The sequence below is a fragment of the Cloeon dipterum genome, chromosome 4 (genome assembly GCF_949628265.1).
Source record: "Cloeon dipterum chromosome 4, ieCloDipt1.1, whole genome shotgun sequence".
Classification (NCBI taxonomy): Eukaryota; Metazoa; Arthropoda; class Insecta; order Ephemeroptera; family Baetidae; genus Cloeon; species Cloeon dipterum.
In genome coordinates this window covers 22050817-22070602 of record NC_088789.1, presented here as the reverse complement: position 1 = coordinate 22070602, position 19786 = coordinate 22050817, and the positions used below count along the sequence as shown (strand labels likewise).

The 19786-nt window shown below is 38.6% G+C and overlaps 1 protein-coding gene across 1 annotated transcript; it reads right to left on the bottom strand.

Annotated features, from left to right (window-relative positions):
• Positions 1-16841: 16841 nt before the first annotated feature.
• LOC135943991 (uncharacterized) lies at positions 16842-19189 on the bottom strand. The gene is made up of 3 exons (XM_065490664.1): positions 18654-19189; positions 17493-17914; positions 16842-17307 (listed from the first exon to the last, which is right to left on the bottom strand). The coding sequence occupies exons 1-3, from the start codon at positions 19135-19137 to the stop codon at positions 16969-16971; spliced, it is 1245 nt and encodes a 414-aa protein (XP_065346736.1). The 5' UTR covers positions 19138-19189; the 3' UTR covers positions 16842-16968.
• Positions 19190-19786: the final 597 nt, after the last annotated feature.

Here is a 19786-nt window from a genome sequence, read left to right as displayed (position 1 = left end):
CCCGCCCGCCCGGCCTCCCACGGCCGCGCGCGATAAACAAACAAATGCGGCGGCCGAGAAGAGTAAATAAATCGTCGGATTTTTCCCTCCGCTGCACGCTCTTATTTCCATTTTAATTTGCTGCCAAACAGCGAAATCTAATCTCGGCGGCGACGCGGGAATACAAAAAAAGGCGCAACAACAATTTGGACCGTTTCTCATTTCGCGCGTGACTCAAATGCTGATGCCGCGCGCCGTAATTAATTTGTACGTGCTGAAAAAATCCATCGGCCGCCGCTTTTCAATGCTAATTAAATAGCCTGCCTCATTTTTCAATCCGAGAGCAGCGACTCGTCTCATCGAGAAATTACGTGCGTGGCCCCACCGCGCCACTGATGTCTCCGAACGCAATTAATGAGGACTTTTGTCTCGCTCACAAGCTGGGACGTGACTTCATTTCTTTCATTTGCTTTTTATTTAATATGATTGCTTCACCAATTGAGGCTCCACGACAATTAATAATGTTTCAATGATTGCAAGAGTAATGTTTCAAGAATTTTAGACAGATAATTCAACACGGAGAGATAGTTGAGCCCCTTGTACTTGGGTTGGATCCTTCTCAGATTTTTTCCTACCAATTTTTTGTGATTTCGTTTGGCTCGGCTATCTCTTGATTTCCGACCTTTTAGCGACCTGATCGCTTTTTAAAGTGTCTTTTCACTCTTTTTATGTATAATAATTATGGTGTTAGAGGAATAAATAAATAATAATTAAACCAATAAAATTACATTTTCAAGATTTTCATATTTGTTCCTTCGAGAAATGTGAATTTAGGGAAAATTTTAAATTAATCGGTCAATACAATTTTTATCTACGAAGTTTGTGACCACAGGCAAATAGTGTATCGACAAAGGGAAACATTTATTTGGAAACCATTTTACTTTACCTCAATCTGAAGTTCTGAACTAAAGTTACTTCTCCAGAAAAATCTTTTTTCCCAAAAATTGCAAACTTTGAACCCATATAACACACGCAATTTAAGGAATTTTGATTCAATATTTTACGTAGCAACACCTTTAGCAAATTTTAATCAAATCTGACTGAGGATACATGCTAACAGATGTTCTCAATGATATTTCAAATCTTTTGATTTTCATTAAGGAGCATTTTTAAATATTTTCTCAATTCATTAATGCAAATTGTCGTGTCTCCTGAACCAAAATCAGTCTGCAAAGAAGGCCATCATCAAATTTCTGCTCTTAAAAAAACAGTGGAACATTTTAATATTTCATCAAGCTTTGGAATTTAAAATTTAAGAATTATTCCCGGATTATTTTTTCAAAGTTTTTACTCAATTTGTACGTCGGCCTGGAAAAGGTCTCATGATTTTTTTTATTAATATTCATGAACAAATTAAAATAAAATTTACGTGGTCCACTTTTGAAAGCTTAGTACTTGTAGAATAAATCCAATAAAGTATAGGCCCACATTATGGTTTTGTAAAAGTAATTAAACAGCAGCCACTGCATAAATAAATAAGCTGCGTGTAAATTGAAAAGATTTATCGCCCGCATTTGTAATTTGTAATTACAACGGTGCAGCCCTTTCCCAATCACGCTGGTGAAATCAGAAGCGGATCTTGCCGCCTTATTCAAATTACAAATTGGTTGCACGACCGTGCGCCGAGCCAAGAAACAAACACCAAAAGCGATACGCGATCGATTCGGAAAACGAGCAGAGATCGTTTCGGGTCAGCGCGCGCGTTCAACTCTCCATTAGCATAGAAAATGGATTTGTGGGCTGCCCGCGGACTGCGTTTGTGGTGAAAATCAGTGGCACTCTGAGTGAGTGCCGATTGAATTATAAATCAGACGCCGAATTCGCCGCGCGCGTTATCAGATTGGACCGTCGTGTTTCCAATTAGGCTGCTCCTCCGCCGAGATAAGCAACCAAATGGGAAACTACAAATTATCCCGAGAGCTGGGCGCTGATACATAAATGAATACGATTATCACGGCACTCTGCGAGTGTGCTCTCGCTGCTACTGGGCACTCCGTTGCACCGGCCGGCCGATGGCTCAATTATTCCACCAAACCGCGGTGCCACTTCTTGATGGATGGTCGAATTGCTGTTCTGTCCTCCCTAGGATTAATCAAATTGCACCCATTGATTTTTCTTCCACCGAAAGAAAGATTCAAATATATTTTAGTTTGAATTCAATAAAATCACGTTTCATTAGTTGTTTGAAATATAAATTTCTGTACTGTTGAGTTTGAATTTAATTAATTTTGCTTTCATGCTGGCTGTTTATGGTATATTAATTAGTGTTCTGAAGCCGCGAACAGATGGCACCATGGAATTTATAATTGTAAAAATGTCCGTTGTTAATTTTTATTATTTATGGAACATTCCCTGGTTGTGAGTGGCTTCTTTGATACGATTTTATAATCTTATTTTTTAAGCAGCATAAACGCCAATTTATTATTTAATTTTATACTCATTTTATTTTCATTCAAACTGGACTACAGTAATACTAGGCAACAATGAAAAAAATTAGAATTGTTGGCTACAATAAGCGCATTTGATCAAATTGTTGATTTTACCCACTTGTGCAATAATCAAACAAAGACATTTAATTAATTCAAAACTTTCCCATTGTCTCCCAAATTTACTGCTATCTTTTGGCAGTATTATCTTGGCAGATTTAAATTCCTCTCGTCGAGATCTTATCCAACGGTGTATACCGTTCTAGTGTTAGCGGAAAATTTCGCAACTTTCAATAACCTAACGCGAATTTCCTTGTTGCAAGAAAAGGGCAACAATCAATTCCACAACGAAAATTTGGGTGTTTGTTGAACAATGCGCAATTTTACAGCAAGCAGGACGTACTTCTTTTTTTGGGGGAAATTTTTTGTTGGGAAATAAAATAAGATTTCAAATAGGAAGATATTCCTCGCCATTTCTAAAAATTTGTGCTAAACAACGTCAACAAGGATTTCCCAGAGTTTTGTAGAATCATCCCTCTGGTTTCAGACTTTTTCGCCAAAACTTCCTCAAATAATTTTGACAAGATATCAATAATCTTTTCCAGTAAGCATTTGAAATTGAAAACTGCCCCCTGCACTCATTACAATTCACGGAGCATTTCACAATCAGGATGGAGCCGTCGGCGAGAGTGAGTGATTTTTCCAACAATGGAAATAGAGGAAACGCCTCGTCATTGTTGGGGCAACGCGCGAGAGAGAGAAAGAGAAAGATAGGAGGCAAACAGAAGTGCTTTGGCCGCGTTTTGATCGCGAGCGTGTGTGTATGTGTATGTGTGTCTGTGTGTACGTTGGATCGAAGGCGAATTTGCATGTCACTCGGCTAAGCAGCGGTTGCTTCGGCTGTCGGATTATTTGCCTGATTGAGACGATAAACGTGCCGAGAGCAGTGAAACACGCCACACAACAAACAAAACGGGCATACACACAGAGTTGAGTCCCACGTCGATCGACGCCGAATCGTGAAATGATAATCTTGAAGGGCGATCGATAGCCGATTTTCTGGCTACGGACAAGCGTCATTACAATATCTATTACGCGATGCTTTCGTCATTTGTTTTTATTACTTTTGTTTTTTGTTACATTTTTATTGCATGAACGCGTCATTTCGTGTCCACAATTATTCGGGTTACATGGAAACTAAAATAAGAAAATAAAAATCTGTACGAAGATTTTTTTTACTAAAATAGCAGGGATGAGAGTTTCTTTAATTTCTCGCACAGTTTGACGATTTTAACTAAAACTTTCTTTCTTGCCTATACTCTCATCCCTTTCAACCCCCCTGCTACAATTTTAAAATAAAAATATGCTTCTATTCTAGGAATTCTCTCACTGAATTCTTATGAGTATATTGAATATTCCTTACTCAAAATGACCACTTCATACCTAATTTAAAATTGATTTTCTTGAAAACAAAAAAAACACCACTGAAATTTTATCTCAAGTTCACACATTTCATGAAACAATTTTTTAAATCCAAAATTCCTAAGACTAAGAGTTTTTCTGTAATAAATTTTCTTAAATATTTTTGTGAACTTAGTTTACAACAAGAATTTCGAAATTTCAGATTAAAATCTATGCAATACAGCAGACATTTTAAAATGCTAGCAAGAACAAAAATCTCATCCTATATCTTCGCAGTAGTTGAAGATTTCGGGGCTCGGCAATATTTGCAATGGTAATCGAGCTCGTAAATCACACCGGGACATTAATATTTACCAAGCAAGGGGCATTGGAAACAATTTGGGAGTTATTATTATTTCGAAATGGAAATAATCATAACTCGAAGCTGTTGGCTATAATCGTGGCCAGATCACGAGCAGGAATTAAAGGGGCCGCTGATAAGATCGCTGAATTAATGGCTCCTGCGCGCGGTAGCATTTGTGCGCCTCTGTAATTCTCAGACCGAATTAATGCGCGCGACCCATAAATACACATTATAATATGTATTTTTGCAAGAAGAACGTGCGCCGCGGACGGTATTATACGGTGTGCCGGAGAGATGCGCGTGTGTAACGTATGCTTTGTCCGTGAGCTGAGTATAGCCTTTCAAATTTGCGAATCATTTACCGTTTTTGGCCACTCTTATCACCGGACTATCTTGTATTTTTTGCACGCAACACACCAAACATTTTTAAGAGCATCCAAATGTGTTTTTGTGATGCTATGTATTTTAAATTAAATAAGGAGTCAGTTGACAACGAGGATATTATATCATGTTGAATAAGTAAACGAATATTTTGGGAGATTTTGGACAGTCATTCATTTAAGTGTTTAACTCCCAAATTTTAAGTTCAGGAAAAAACAGCTGTAATCTAAAGACACACATTAAATGCCAACGAACAAAATATGTTGTTTGCTTGTTGAGATTAAACAGAAGTGACAGTTTCACAAGGAGTTGAAGAAGGATATTGCCTTTGGGGGTTTTCTTTCGTCTGGCCAAGGAAGGACCATTCAGGAATTAATGGAGCGTTGCAAATAATCTACATATTGTGTAATTAATATTACGTTTTCTAAAAACACTCCATTTATGTGCTCAAAATATACGGTTGAGAAAAGTGGACTTAACAGAAAAACCTACATATTATATAATTTAAAAAATATTAAATAACATCGATTTGTGTTTGTAATGAAAATTTACCAATAATATCTAGGTTATGAATGTTCAATTTATTTATTTATTTATTGTTTTATTGAAATTAATTAAAGTTTTGTTTTATTTAAAATAAAATCAGCTATAATTGCAAGAAAATTATTTTATATTATAGAGTTAATTTAAACTAATTTGAAAATGAATTATCACTGAATAAATTTGATTCAACTTCATTACCTAATTATTCTTATCCATTCTATATTTAAAAATGACACACTGTCATATACTCCCTTTTCTTAAAACATATTTTCTTCTCCAGCATTTTGACCCCACGCGGAGTACCTATAACTAAAGGTTGACACTAGCGTCATAGCGGTTGGAATGAACAGGAAGGGTGGCAAAAGTGAAGAAAAATAATTTGACATTCTTTCATTCATTGCTCAGATATTATCGATCGTTTTAAGGGGGAATGATGATGCAAAAGCCTGGAAAATGCTTGTTGTCAATGCATAAACTCGTCCCTTAGGATTCAGTTAAAGCCTAAATTGACCTAAGGAGTGCTGTAATTTTTTGAGAAAATTGGCTGGAAAGTTACCGTGCTTTTCAAATGGTAATGGCTGTCTCCTTACCCGAAATCCGATTTAATTTCAAAACTATGAGTTTCCCCAATAAGTGGCATACACCGTTGGACAGATCTCGACGAGAGGAATCGGAAGATGCCAAGAAAATATGTTCAAGCACTCTACATTTTGGAGAAAATTGGCAAATTTTTAATTTTTAATGTAGGAAGGGACTTTTTTTACTATTGCAAATTGTTGAACAAATTTTGTATCGATCAATTATTTATGACAACCAACAATAATTCAAACAATTTTCAATTGTTGACCTGTATCATTCCACTTTACCTGTGATTCAGATTTCTCTGATTGGCACGGATTATGCATTGCAGGCAAAGAACATTATCGCAGAGGGTCGGCACACAGCTACTGTCCAGCATGAAATATTTTTTCCTTATAATTTCCATTCACTTTGCTGCACCTCCTCTTTCCAAATATGAAATACAGAAAAAAACAGAGTTCATCAATCATTAGTAAAATGTAGGCATCGATGAATAGATTCAACTTTAATTTGGTTCTAAATCACGTTGTTTACAAAAGAATAGTATATACATAGAAACGTTCAAGAGCCTTCTGATTTTGCAATGCTGAATCCATAAACGGCGTTGATTCATAATTTCATCGTGTGTCAGAAGGAGAACGGCGCAATTTGGGCGGAACACTACTTGGTGGCGAGTGTGTGGAAACCAATTTCCGAGTATTCGTTTGAGAGTCCATCGATCGATGGCCGGTGCCGAGGGCCTGCGTGGGCCCGCGCGAGTCCCACCGACCTTGTGAGTGACCTCACGTCGCTTCCTCCGCACTCGAAACCCACACTCGACTCTCGAGCGCGGCGGCGATGACGCCAGCCGCGCGGCCGACTGCACCGGCCGCGGCCGCGCGCTCGCTCGCTCCCATTCATCCATCCGTGCATTTCAAGGACCGCTCACTCGCTCGCTTGATCAGTGAGTCGCGTGCATTAATGCAACTGCAGCCGCACGACGAGTGGGTGCACACTCGACGCTCTCGGTAATTAAATCGCGCGGCCCTTGTGAATGAAAGTCCTCTATAAAGGAGCAGGCACCGACCGCACGCCCGCCCGCGCGCCTGGAATTATCTTTAATAATACAATAATTATTGTCGTGAGCTTGCGAAACTCGGATGGGTGTACGCAGTCGCACTTATTGTTGGCAATTATTGAAATGCAATCAAAAACGCCCTCGGATATTGCGTGGCGCTCATGCATGATCATTATTCATGATTTCTCTTTGCAAGTGAAAAATTATAATTAAGGAACAACATAAACATAAGTTTATAAGCCTACTAAATTTACGATAAATTCTCGGTCATAAAAGTCGTTTCGATTGGAATAAATATATTTCAAAAGGAAATTTTTAAATAATTTTCTCTAGATATTGTGTCTCGTTTGATTTAAATGAAAAGAAGGATGAAAGGGAAAAGGGTTAGAAATTAAATAATAGAAGAAAGGTCCAAGTTATACAATACTGGGGACGAATCGGATGTGCTGCATTTTTGAAAATTCGTGGGTCACTTCTTGAATATTCCATATTATGAATGTGAAGCACAGCCAACCCAGCACCTAATCTACCAATATTTTTACTGTTCCTTTGCTTTTTAAATTCTTCCTCGTTCCTGCCTCCTTTATCCATGTTTTCCCTTTCTTTATTATAATTTTCTTATCGAATTTAAAAAATAGTCTTGCGTTCGTAATTTATTCAAAACAATCTTCCTTTTGATATATAGTTTAAATGTTTCAGTATATTGGTTGACCTTGCAGTGACAGAGACTCTAAAAAAGCTGAGATGTTGGTATGATGAAGGTATTTATTTTATTTCCGATCCTTGGGTAAAGTGTTATTTTGTTATTAGTTAATAAAACCCTAAGACAAAATTTTTCAGTTTTGTCTGACTAGATATTTATCCGTCGGATCCTAATTTTCAAACAATAAAAACTGCATGTTTCCAATTTTTAAAGCATAAATATTTATAAAACTTAAATGAACGAATTTAAGCCTTAATTTTCTGCCGAAACTATATAAAGTGCATTCAAACCAAATGTTAGCCATATATTTTTCTCATTTTAATTTTTTTTATTTGAAAATCTCACGTGAAAATTGTGTTTTTCCCCCCAGAGCCTCCGGAAGAATGACATTACACAGTTCACCCGCTTGTGCTACCTTTTTATTATTTTCGTAAAAACATTGTCTCTATAAAAATATAAAATTTTAAGTTAAAATAATAAGCTAATGTTAATATTTTTAGTTTTGGTCCTGTTAGCTGGCCTCTTTATCGCCGCTCCGAAGTAATTCGGAGTGGTCAAGCGACCACACTATTTTTCATCCGCATTATTATCTGGCAGCCCCATCAAATCCGCTAGCTTCACAAACGTCGGCCTCTATAATCCGCGAGTTATCAATTCGGCAGCCTGAATGGCACGATGAACAATATTCACAACGAATAAATGGACGTTTTGAAGTTTCGGCGTGCTCGCACGGCGCGGATTTCAGCCCAGAGCAGCCGAGTTTGAACTTTGATGCGCTGCTCACCGGCTGGCTGGCTGGCTCGCGAGAGAGTGATTAATGCGAGTATTTAAGTCACGTAATCCGACACACAGCATCATTAAGCAGATTGTCGGCCGGGGTTGTGCGACATGCCTGGCTACAAGCTCTGCCGCGATGGCAGGGCGGACACCGCGCGCGCACAAGCAAAGAGAGATCGCGGCCCGTCCTGAGAGAGATGGACGCGCTCCGCAGGCCTGATTGATTGCACACGATTTGTATGCTCGGCAGCGCGCGAGTGGCCGCCGGGTGCGCTGCTGAGCAAGTCCGCGGCGCCGACCATGCTCGCCCACGCATTTCTCGTTAAACACTGATGTGAAAATTTTTGTAAAAGTGGAAAAATAATTAATTGCATTAAAAGACATGTCCGGTTCTTGTTTTTAAGATTTTATTTTAATAATTTATTTATTTTAAAACCTGTGAAGGTAAATTGCATTTATTAAAAAGTGCATCTTTTATATTTTTCTGAATCTAGGATAAAAATTGTATGTGTTACATGGTGTTCATAAATTTTCAGGACGGTGAAACTCTTAACCAGGGAGACACGGAGACGGTGGGTCAGAGACAAGTTAATTATAAATTAATATTGATTTTTTTAGTGTGCGTTAATTGTGAAAAATCAAAATTGCTCTATCGGTTGATTTTGACCAGTGGAACATGCTGGGTGTAGCCCCTGAGGTCAGACAAGATCATCAGAAGAGGTAGGTGGCGTCAGGGTAGCCCCCAGCAATCAGTTAATTGCATGTATGATCACATCAACGACGCCTGACAGGCTCTGATTTAATTCGATCTTCAAGATTTGCACACTATTCGAACTTCCAACTCAAAAGCTTTCAGAATACGTCCAATTTGATCTCTGGGAAGCCACCAGGGCGCTCAGGAATCGCCCCAATGTGCCAGCAAGCTCGTACCTGATGCTCCTAAAAAGGGTCGATTTGATCATATCCTGAAAGCTCTCGACTTGGCCGTTCGAACGGTGTGCAGATCTTGCAGTTGGAGCAAATATAGAGCACGCCAAGTGTCATTAAAGAATAGCTATACACGTGTTAAAAATTCATATCGGTCGCTCGAGGGCTACCCTGACGCCAGGATTCGATTTCTTACCTTCCGGAGTTCCCAAACTAAGAGTTTCACTATCCTGAATATTTCTGCGCATGTTACACACAGAAAAATATAAAAATATTATTTTTAGATATAAAAATATTCATTTAAAATGTGATTTTAATTTAAAAGTAGTAGTATAGACTGATTAATTGTGCACATTTTATCACAAGGTTTAATATTCTAGCACTATTTGAACTCAAGATATTCTCATTTTTGTGGACGCCATGCTTTTCTGGGAATATTGCGCATATATATATTTATATATATATGGTGTCCTTAAGCAATAAAAAATTGCAGACCATGTCAAACACCCAATTATTTGGATACTGGCTGTTTGATATTATATAAATATGTTTAAAATCATCATCTAAAAATCTATTCGCTTCTAAATAATTTTTAAAAATTTCAAATTAAAAATAAATGGGGAAACAAAATAAAATACTTGCCCTTATTCAGGAAAATTGTTTTTAAACGCGAGCCTCGCCGTTTATTTTTGCTATTTCAACATCATCCCATAAATCTACTAAATGCCACTCAGGATGAGCACACACAGGGCGGTCAAAGTTTCTCTCCATTCATAGGCGGTCCGAAATAATATGAAAAATATGATGCATTTTTGGTGGAGCCGGGTTAAAAAATGGTTTACGACATGACACGCGAGAATTCCGTGGTGTTGTATTCATTTGGGTGAATAATTTGATCGCCGTCGGTTAATGGAGGCAGCCGCATATAAATTATATTCTAAATATTTTCCTGATACCTGATATACGAAACGTAAAATGATATGTGGACGGTTAGACGCGCGGCTGAACGCTGCCTGGCGTCATCTCCGCGCGAGAGAGAAATGCGAATGACTGTATCTCGGTGGATCTATCCGGTCGCGGCGGTAATATCCATTCCATATCACACACGCCCGCGAAAAACAATCTCTGCCGCCACCGCCGCCGGCTCCTGCGAGAGCAGAGCAACAATATAAACTGACTCAACGCCGAGTGTGATGCAACGAGGAAAGACGGAAAATTTGCATGAATCACTTTATAAATGAATACATTGTGACGAGTTGCTCTGAGACAGTTGATCTCTCCTAGATTTTTCCTTTTATGGTCATGCTAATGCGAGCAAATTGATTAGCTTGTTCTTTTGCATGAAACTTTAAAAGCTAAAAAAATTTATATTTACTCTTCCTAGATATTTATTTTAAAAACTTTTAGATGTAAATATAAAAATTTGGTTTTTTTAAAAGCTTTCATAAAAGGGGAAATTAAAATGCATGTGCTGAAACATGCACTATTATTTTTTTAAATACTAATTTATTATAATATTTTTTAAAATTATTACTAATATTATATATTATTTTAATCTTGGTTAATTTAAATCATTTCATAACAGACGTTTCTTATAGTATCTTGTATTTTTTAAGATAAAATAATATACAAAACGTTTTAAATTTTGATTTTAAAATTTTTAAAAAATTGCGCAAAATGTACAAATTTGCTAATTTTGAAAATAAAGTTTTCATATTTGTTGATTTATAGTTTTTAATTTTATTTAAACTCGTAACGCGAGCAATTATAGTTAGAATTTAGAATAAAAATAAAAACTGATATTTCGGCTAATAAATGTAAAATAATAAAAATTTATTTAGTTTTCAAAGATCTCAAACAGTAAAAGAAGAAAATTGCATAATTTAAAAATATTTTTAATTCTTGATAAATCTAAGGACATTCTAATCACTCGTAATTAAGATCATGCATGATTGTTAAGCCTTCAATCTCTCTCTACATGCGAAGTGCAAAATGCTCCGTCCTAAAAAAACAACAGTACTGGTTTCCTCCTATTATTACATCCATTAGGGTCGACGTGAAATAACAATGGCGAGAAGACGAATTTATTGCGTTACCCTCTCACACAAGACACATCACACTGACATGGTTTTTAATTTTGCAATTAGCAGACCTTTCTCGCTGTGCGCTGCGGCCACTCCTCGGCCATCACACAAAAGACCATTCCTCCAAATCTGCATCCATCACGCGAAACGAAAATCAAGCGGGACATCAACATGCACGTGTGCCTCTTGGGTCAAGAATTCTGATCGACAGTATTAAAATGTTATTTCCTATGAAGAAAAAATAATTATAAGATTGAAATTTCCATGCAATCACAACGAGGAAAGTATATTTTTTAGAATTGTTAAAAATTGCAATTATATAATTAGGGAATTTGCTGAAAAAACTTTTAAACCTGCAATTCTCACCAGTTTATTAAGCTTTTCTAACTGTTCTAAGCTGCCAATGGATGGCACTACTGGTTTCTAATGACTTCTAAGCAAAGCCAATCGACGTAGAAACGTCAGCACATAATTTTTATTTTAAAAAAATGTTTTAATGCGTTTCTACGGTGAATGTCAGAATTAATTTTTGGTTAAAGTACACAAAAATAAATTATTTTTCAATGCAGAAAGCACAACAGCAGGATCGTGTCTTAAAATTCGTTGGAACACAGTGGCGCCATCTGTTAGTTGCTAAGTTCTTACGGAAATGGTGAATTTAGTGTATTTAATATTTTTAAAATTATATTGTTCCAATATTCCGGACCTAACTGCCTAGAATTCGCAACCCTGTTAATTTCTCACGAGATCCTGATGAATGAAAGCGGCCGAAAAGAGCAGATAATTTATTGAATGAACGACAGCTGCGTCGACAAAGAGAAGAAGAATAAAATCCGACGCACTAAACACAGCATTTCTTAATTTCACTGAGAGTTTTGGGGGAAAGGTCAGCCCCGGTGAGGTCATTGGTGCCATCGGGAATTTCACGCGCCGTCGCTGCGTCCCTTTGTTTCGTGCTTATTAATTCAAATTAATTTATTATCGCATTGGACACGCGAAAATAGAATCCCGTGCGCTTGATTGCGTGTGTTGTCTGTCTGGTGTCGAGCCGGCGGCGACCAACGGACCTCCATTCGCCAACCGAACCCTGATTATTTCGCAATCAGCGCCAAATTGTCTTTGCAAATGCCTCGGTGAGTCTTCTTTGAGTCAATTAATCGAAAATGAAAAATGATAACGTTTGCAGATCCTGTACGGAGAAAATAAATAGATTAATTTTCGCACCGCTCAGCAAACAGAGACTTGACTTTAATTAGAAAAACGCCCGTCCGGCTTGAGGAGCGGCAGGTGAGGTCTTATTTAAAAATTCACCACACGCACAAATGAGGGAAGAGCAGACGTAATTATATCTGCCGTTTTTTGCTCGAATATGATAATTTGCGTCGCTCGTCAGCCGGATTGCAAGTGACAGGCGGTAATTATAAAAATGACCGGCTACCGGAGCCGTGCTCGGCCTACGCACTTCTCGCAGTGTGTGATGAGCGAGCAGCCATAATGTTGCGCGCCGCGAATGTTACACCAGTGTTAACCGTGTGTGTACCAAGCATGCTGCATGCTTGAGAAAATTATCACCTTAAATCATGTCTGGCTGAATAAATTGTGTTTTCAATTCAACAGAAACAAGTTATCGATTCCTTTGCGAGAAATTAACGGAGTTGTTTATAATATTAATTTTTGGACGGTTTCAATCATTCAGAAAAATCATAAATTTTTGGCAACAACAAAAAGAACATTCTAAAATCCACAGTCCCATTAATTACCAAATTTATTCTGGCAATGAATTTAAAAAAGCATCATTTTGTTGACGCACGTGTGTGCCAAAACCAACAAACGTTAATGCATGGCGAAACTTTCCTCGAAAAGAGAACGAATTTCGCCTCGAGCGGTACAACAATGGTCGGGGGTGGCGATGGCGATGGGCGGCGGCGGGTGGCAAGTCGTGGGAACCACCGCGGGGTCCACCGACTTGGCACCCAGGTGCTAAGAGCCGCGCTCGAGATAGACCCGCCGCGCGCACGCAACACGCAATCTCTCGATCGTGCCGAATTCGCAGTTGGAGAGAGAGAGAGAGAGATCTTCCTATTACTGTTCATTTACTTTTGGCCACAAATCTCGCTCAGGGAATTAATACAACGGCTATGTATATAATGAGCTGTTTATTGCTTTTTTTATCGCTCTCTCAAGGAGCTCAAATTATTGAGCCAATATAATAGTTGCTGTAAACATCACTTCTAACAACTATTTTAATCGAATCATTCTTAGTTGTGTATCATAATTTGAATTTTTTATTAATATTGTTTGAGCATGTCTTCTATCTAATAAGCTTTGATGCAGAAAATGATGGGAAAATTACTTCTAGATCACTAATTCTCTATAAAACTAATAGAATCGCTTATTTTCTTTTCCTCTGAGCGTTTTTCCTACATCAATAAAAGTTTAATACTGGAACTGAAGTAATGTCAAAACTTCTTAAACAGCAGTCAAAATAATTAAATGGAATTAGAGTGGCGCAATTGCGGCTTGAATCAAAAACATTTTATTTAAATTAGATAAATCATCTTAAATCATTTGAAATTCACTTTTTCTTCCTAAATATTTGTTGATAAAATCTGTTCTAATCAACCAATTAACAAAGAATACAAAGAAATTAATATTTTTCAATTCTTTCATCTTTAAACTTAACGAAAATATTACCAAGAGAGGCCAAATTATTTGCATTCTCGGTCGATTTCTAACTGGGTCACGTGTTGGACAGTGCGGAGCGGAGAACCGATCACGACGAGCACCAAGGCGTCGGACCGCGTGGCATATTCCAAGGCAAACACCGAAAACTGCCCCTGCTGCGCGTGGGTCGCGGCGGGGCGGGGGCCGGAGGCCGCTCGCTCGCTCGCTCGCTCGCTCGCCAAGATGAATGATCGGCGACCCCGGCGTTGACCCCGCGCGTCCCATGATGAAGGCATCACTCGCCGGCCACTTCCTGCTGGGCCATTGTTGCGAGCATTGTTGTAAATCGCGTCGCACGCTGCCCAAGATTGATCGCTTCATTTCTCCCATTGTTCTCCAATTGTACAAATGCGCAATGGGAATATACAGTAAGTGTCAATTGCCCCTGACTGCGAGTCAAACAGACGACTCTATTTGGCACCGTTTTACATCTTGGGCCGGCAAATAGATATGATTCATCTCCAGCATCTTTCTACAATTTGTTGTTGGTAGAAAACACTCATATTTTGGTTTGAATCAATTATGTCGAAAGAAGCACATCATTTTTAAAACAATTTCATTTTCTTTCAAAATGAAGCCTAACTCGTTCTGTGCAAATTCCTTATTTATTCCGAGAAAACTATAGCGAAATCGACGCTTTTGCTAATTGATCTCCACATTAGTCCGTTTTCGCACTGTTTCCCCTCGAAAAACATCTCTTTGCATGACTACATAGCCAACAAATTACATAAGTCATTTGAACTGTTTCCCTCTATTAGTTTAACTTTGCCTACGGTCTTTCATTTGAATTCTGATGCACTAAATTTGACACCTAATTTATTTTAATAATAGATTTTATACTCAAAAGCCCTATTTATTCTTACGTGTTTCGTGAGGCACCAAAATTCAAAAATTATATTTTCGATCTTTAAAACTGAAAAATCTCCTTTAAAGAGCATTGAGTATAATTTATGCTCTCTGCCAAGAAAATAAATTAATTAATATAAAAAATAAACAATAAAATGAAAATACATTTATTAATATATTTTTAATAAAATTGCCGCTAAAAGAGGCTCTTGCATGGTTAGAAATTATTTTAAGATTATTAACTAAATTTGAAAGACGGTGTCCATGCGTGTGGCACATCATGAGGAGTTTTCTGATTTCGACAACAATCGGTGTCTAATTTCAGCAGCAAGAAAGGGCTTTGCTCCCCCGGTCGTAGATTTATTATATTGCAAATTACGCGGCTTTTGTGCGTGCAGGGTTCAGCGGAGGGCGTCTTAGCCGATATGTCGGGCCGGCGAATTCGCATGATTAATTGCAATCGGCCGCTCGGTGCGCCGCTTTTGCAACGGTCCCGCGGGCCGGGGAAATGTAGAAGCAGCTTTGAATCAATTTGGCGCGAGTGTGCAAATATAAATTAGCCAGCGCGCAGGGCTCGGCAGGGGCGACCGTAAAGCAAGGGAAAACGGCTTTTATTGAATTTTATAACTCGACCAGCCGGCCGGCCCTGAACATAATAATGATAATTCGAGCAATAAATACATGTGTGCGCGGGAGAGTGTAATTTAATGAAATATAAATGCGAAATTCGCCGCTTAAATCAATTTAGTGCCGGGCAATAAAAGGAGCACACGCTGCTCTGCTCGCGCATTATGCTAATACCGCCCGCCTTAATTAACATAATACAAACACACAAACAATAAAAATTTCAATAAGCCGCCGCAATATATATATTTCATGTGTATGTGCGCGAGTTTACAATCCGGGCAATAAAGCACTACGCGCGGCTTTCTCGCATACAATTAAATTAGCCCGGCGTGGGCGGCGCACAATCGCATTAATTATCGTCCCGCGGAATAATAATTAAACATGCTGTCGGCCGCCAAACGGATCTTCCAATTTAAAATACACGTACGTACGTTAATAAAATCGCCGGCCGCGCGCACATTGTCTCTCTCTCTTTCGCGGCCGAAACCTACCATTGTGTGCGCTCCATCCACCTGGGGGGCGCGTTCTTGGAATCGCGGAAAACGCAAAGAGTATCGTAGTCACCAGGTGCACAGCCGCAGGAACTTATTCTTTATCCCGCAACAATTAAATGTTTAGCATCCAGCTTTTTAAAGAGTATCGATAATTGCTCGTAGTACCGTATTCATTCGGAAATATTGATTATTTTTTTTAATATTTATTCGGTTTTAAATAAACATTGTTGACATCCTGTTGGCATGGTTCATCAAAATTGAAGGAAAATAGTCCTATTTTGCACCCTAAAATATTTGGGGCCATAATTACTAAAATTGCCTATTTTACAGGGGCTAAAAATGTGCTATTTTTTTTTAGAAAATATCAACTTTTGCCTGGTTTGAAGTATAGATAAAAAAATTGATGTAAAAATTCCCTACACTTGATGCAAAAAAATTTGCCTTGCTGGATGACAACTAAAAAAATAAAAAAACAAGGTCATAAAAATCAGGTCGAATGTTAGAAAAATTCTGGCAAACCCTAATACATAACATTTTGAGTTGTCCATTTATGTGGCAACAACATAATATAAATATAATTGTATTGTGCTTTTCCTCTTTCTTGAGAAAATTAAAGTCAGAGTGGAAAAAACATGGAGGGTTTTTATGCCCTGAAAATCGAGATTTTACCTTAGGCCAATTTTTGTGCAGATTCCGTGTGGGCTTTGACCCACATTTGATTAAAAATAATAAATATCAACTTTTCGAGGGCACGGTTGGGGGCTTGATACTCATCGCCTGACCCCTAGGAGAGGAATTTTGTAGTTAACTCTCATAAATGGGTATAAACATTTTTTTGAATTATTCACAAATAAAATTTGTTGCTGAAATCCACTGAAATCTTAATTTATTTTTCATTTATAAAATTAGTACAATAAATTATTTCCATTTCCTTCTCACGCGTCCTTAAGTTTTTAAATTTAAATTAACCAATCTTGTACATCATATTCATTCAGTTTACTTAGGAGGTTTCTGCAAGAAACATGGATTATCAACATTGTAGCATTGCAGCTGTTCAACGTCCTCCTCTGACACTTCTTTGTACAATTGCCTGCCGTGGTTGTCAACGCAGTAGCAGAGGCCTCGGACGCACTGCCAGCGCCTGAAGTTGCCGTTGGGACAGCACTCGGGCAGATCCACCGTCAGGCCAGACTCGTCCTCAGCCTTTTTCAGCAAATATCGCGCTCTGGCGCAGTTGCAGTCCATCGCGGCTGCTTCAGCGCTCATTCTGTGAACCCGGAAGTTTTCCAGCTGCTCGCCGTTCTCGTCTGAGCAGAACATTTCTTCTGAATCAGTCTAAAACAAATTTATTGTGGAATAAAAATTGATAATTTTTGGCGCACGTATTTTATTCCGAGAAATAAAATTGAAAACGATTTCACTTCTGGTCCTTCTACAATGTGTATAAATAGTATATTGAAAATCCCAGCAGCTTCTAAAATATTTACATTTTTTATTAATTATTTTCCTTGAATGTTTACCTGTACGCGGTCATAGCGGCCATCGAATCCGCAATTGGGCAGCTCGTGGAAGACAAGGATGGACTCATCCTTGAGCTCGGCGTCGCGCACCAGGGCCTGGTAGCGGCGGTTCTCGCACGGACGGTACCAGCGGCTGCGCTCGTGTCCGAGGCTGGCGTTGAAGCAGCTGGGGCTGCCCTCGTCCAGCAGCGAGACGTGCACGCGTTGCTCACCCACCAGGCCACCTTCGTTGTCGATGCACGCGCACTTATTGTCCACGCACTGCAGCGGGTCGTACGAGCCGTCCGGCATGCAGTGCGCGAAGAAGGCGCCGGCGCCGAGTTCCAGTTGCGCCGCGCGCCACGCGTCTCGCGAGCAGTCGCAGTTCATCTTCATGAGCGCCGGCGCCGATGCCGCAACGATGTCGCCGAAGATGCGCTCACCTGGAAAATAGAGTTAATTTAAATAAATAATCAGAAAATAGTTAAAAACACAATTTGATGTGTTTGAAAATACGATTTCAAACACCACAGATATAAATAGAATCGTACACGTAATAAAACTATTCATAAGGTGTTAGAAATCATTTTAGAGATGTTAAAATAGTAAATTTTAATCTCAAAATGAAATAACAAACAGCATGGCTTGAAAATTAAAATCATATAGCTGAAAAAAAACTATAGTGGTATAAGAACAAAATATAATTTTTGAAAAAAAATGTATAATAATAATGATTTAAAAATGATTAAAATATAAAAAATTAAAAACTCTTGATAATTGTCTACATTTTATTTTCCATCTATTCAGGAGCTTAAAAATTGCAGCTCCTAAATAAATTTCAGAACCGCACTATTTTAATTTATGGATTGTTTGCGTTTTTTCTAGGTTTTGTAAACTGTCCACACTAAAGCAAATAATTTTACCTAATTAAAGAACCCCGAAATAAACTTCATCATTTATACCAAAAATTAGATTTTAAAAAATGTTAACATAAGTAAATTCAGAATTGAACGTCTAAAGTAACACTAAATATTAACTATTTTGCGCCTAAATATGAACTGAAATTCAAGGTTTATGGAATAATTTTTTACTCAGCCATAGGAGGCGTTTCGTTTAAGCGTTTTTGGTCACGCGACACAGACAATTTTTTACAATTTTTTTTAAAAGTGTGATTCATCATACCATTTGGAGCGAGACAGAAGCAGAGCGAGTCGGGAACGCAGGCGATGGGGGCGAAAAGGCCGCGGTCATCACACTGCGGTCTCTGGGCCAGGTGTCCGAGGGTGCCGTCCTCCTTGGCCGCGTCGTACGCGTCCTGGAGGTCGTGGCACGCCGTCTTCAGCCTCTTGCACGTGCCGAATTCCTCTCCAGCATCTTTCTGACACACAAGACCCGCGCCGCAGATCTTGGTCGAGGTTGGCTGTCCTGCCTGTCCGATGTCGCAATATTCGCCTGCTTTCAGGTACGAAATGCAGTACTCGCAACAGCCGCACTCCACCGGATACTTGTACATGCGGCCCTCGTCGTAGCACTGCTTGTCGATCGGCGGACACTCGTTTTTCATCAGCCAGTCCGAGCATACTTCCGACGAGCATCGCAAATCGATTTCGGCCGCCAGCACAGTCCCTAAGACAGCGAAAAGCAGAAACGGACGTACGCCCGACATTATTTCGCAGTTGTGATTACCCAAATGAATCGATGCGCTTTGGTATTATCAGTTGTTGCAGCATGATAATGGTTTATCGCATTGAGGAAACTGACGTCAGCAAAGATAACGTGCTGATGATGCATCGATAATGAGTTTTTCTTAGCCTAAATCATATAACATCATATCTTTGTGTTTATTTCTTTGACAGAATACAAGGCATTTCAAGCAAAAATGACGACATCCACGCTAATAAACTGGTAGAATAAACAAAAAAATCCAAATGTTGTTTTTTCGGAAATATATCCTGTGCTTGTGATACATTTTTTAAATATTATTACATGTTCTTTGTGCTTTATTGAACATTTACATTCAAGGTCATTATCAGGGTCAAACATTTTTATGAGTGGCCTTCGTGACTTTTATGTCTGGAATATTTTTAAATGTCTGAAACACCCAAAAGTAACTCCTACATACCGGCACCTGTTAAATTGTGCGAAAATTTCAAAATGCGGTTTTTTGATTTGATTTATCTTTTTAAATAAGTATGTAAATTTAAAATCATGAATTTTAACAAATATTTTAACCACCGTGGCTCAGCTTTTACGTATCAGAAATGCGGATAAACACCAATAATTAATCCTCCCCCATGTACTGCAGAGTTTTTGGG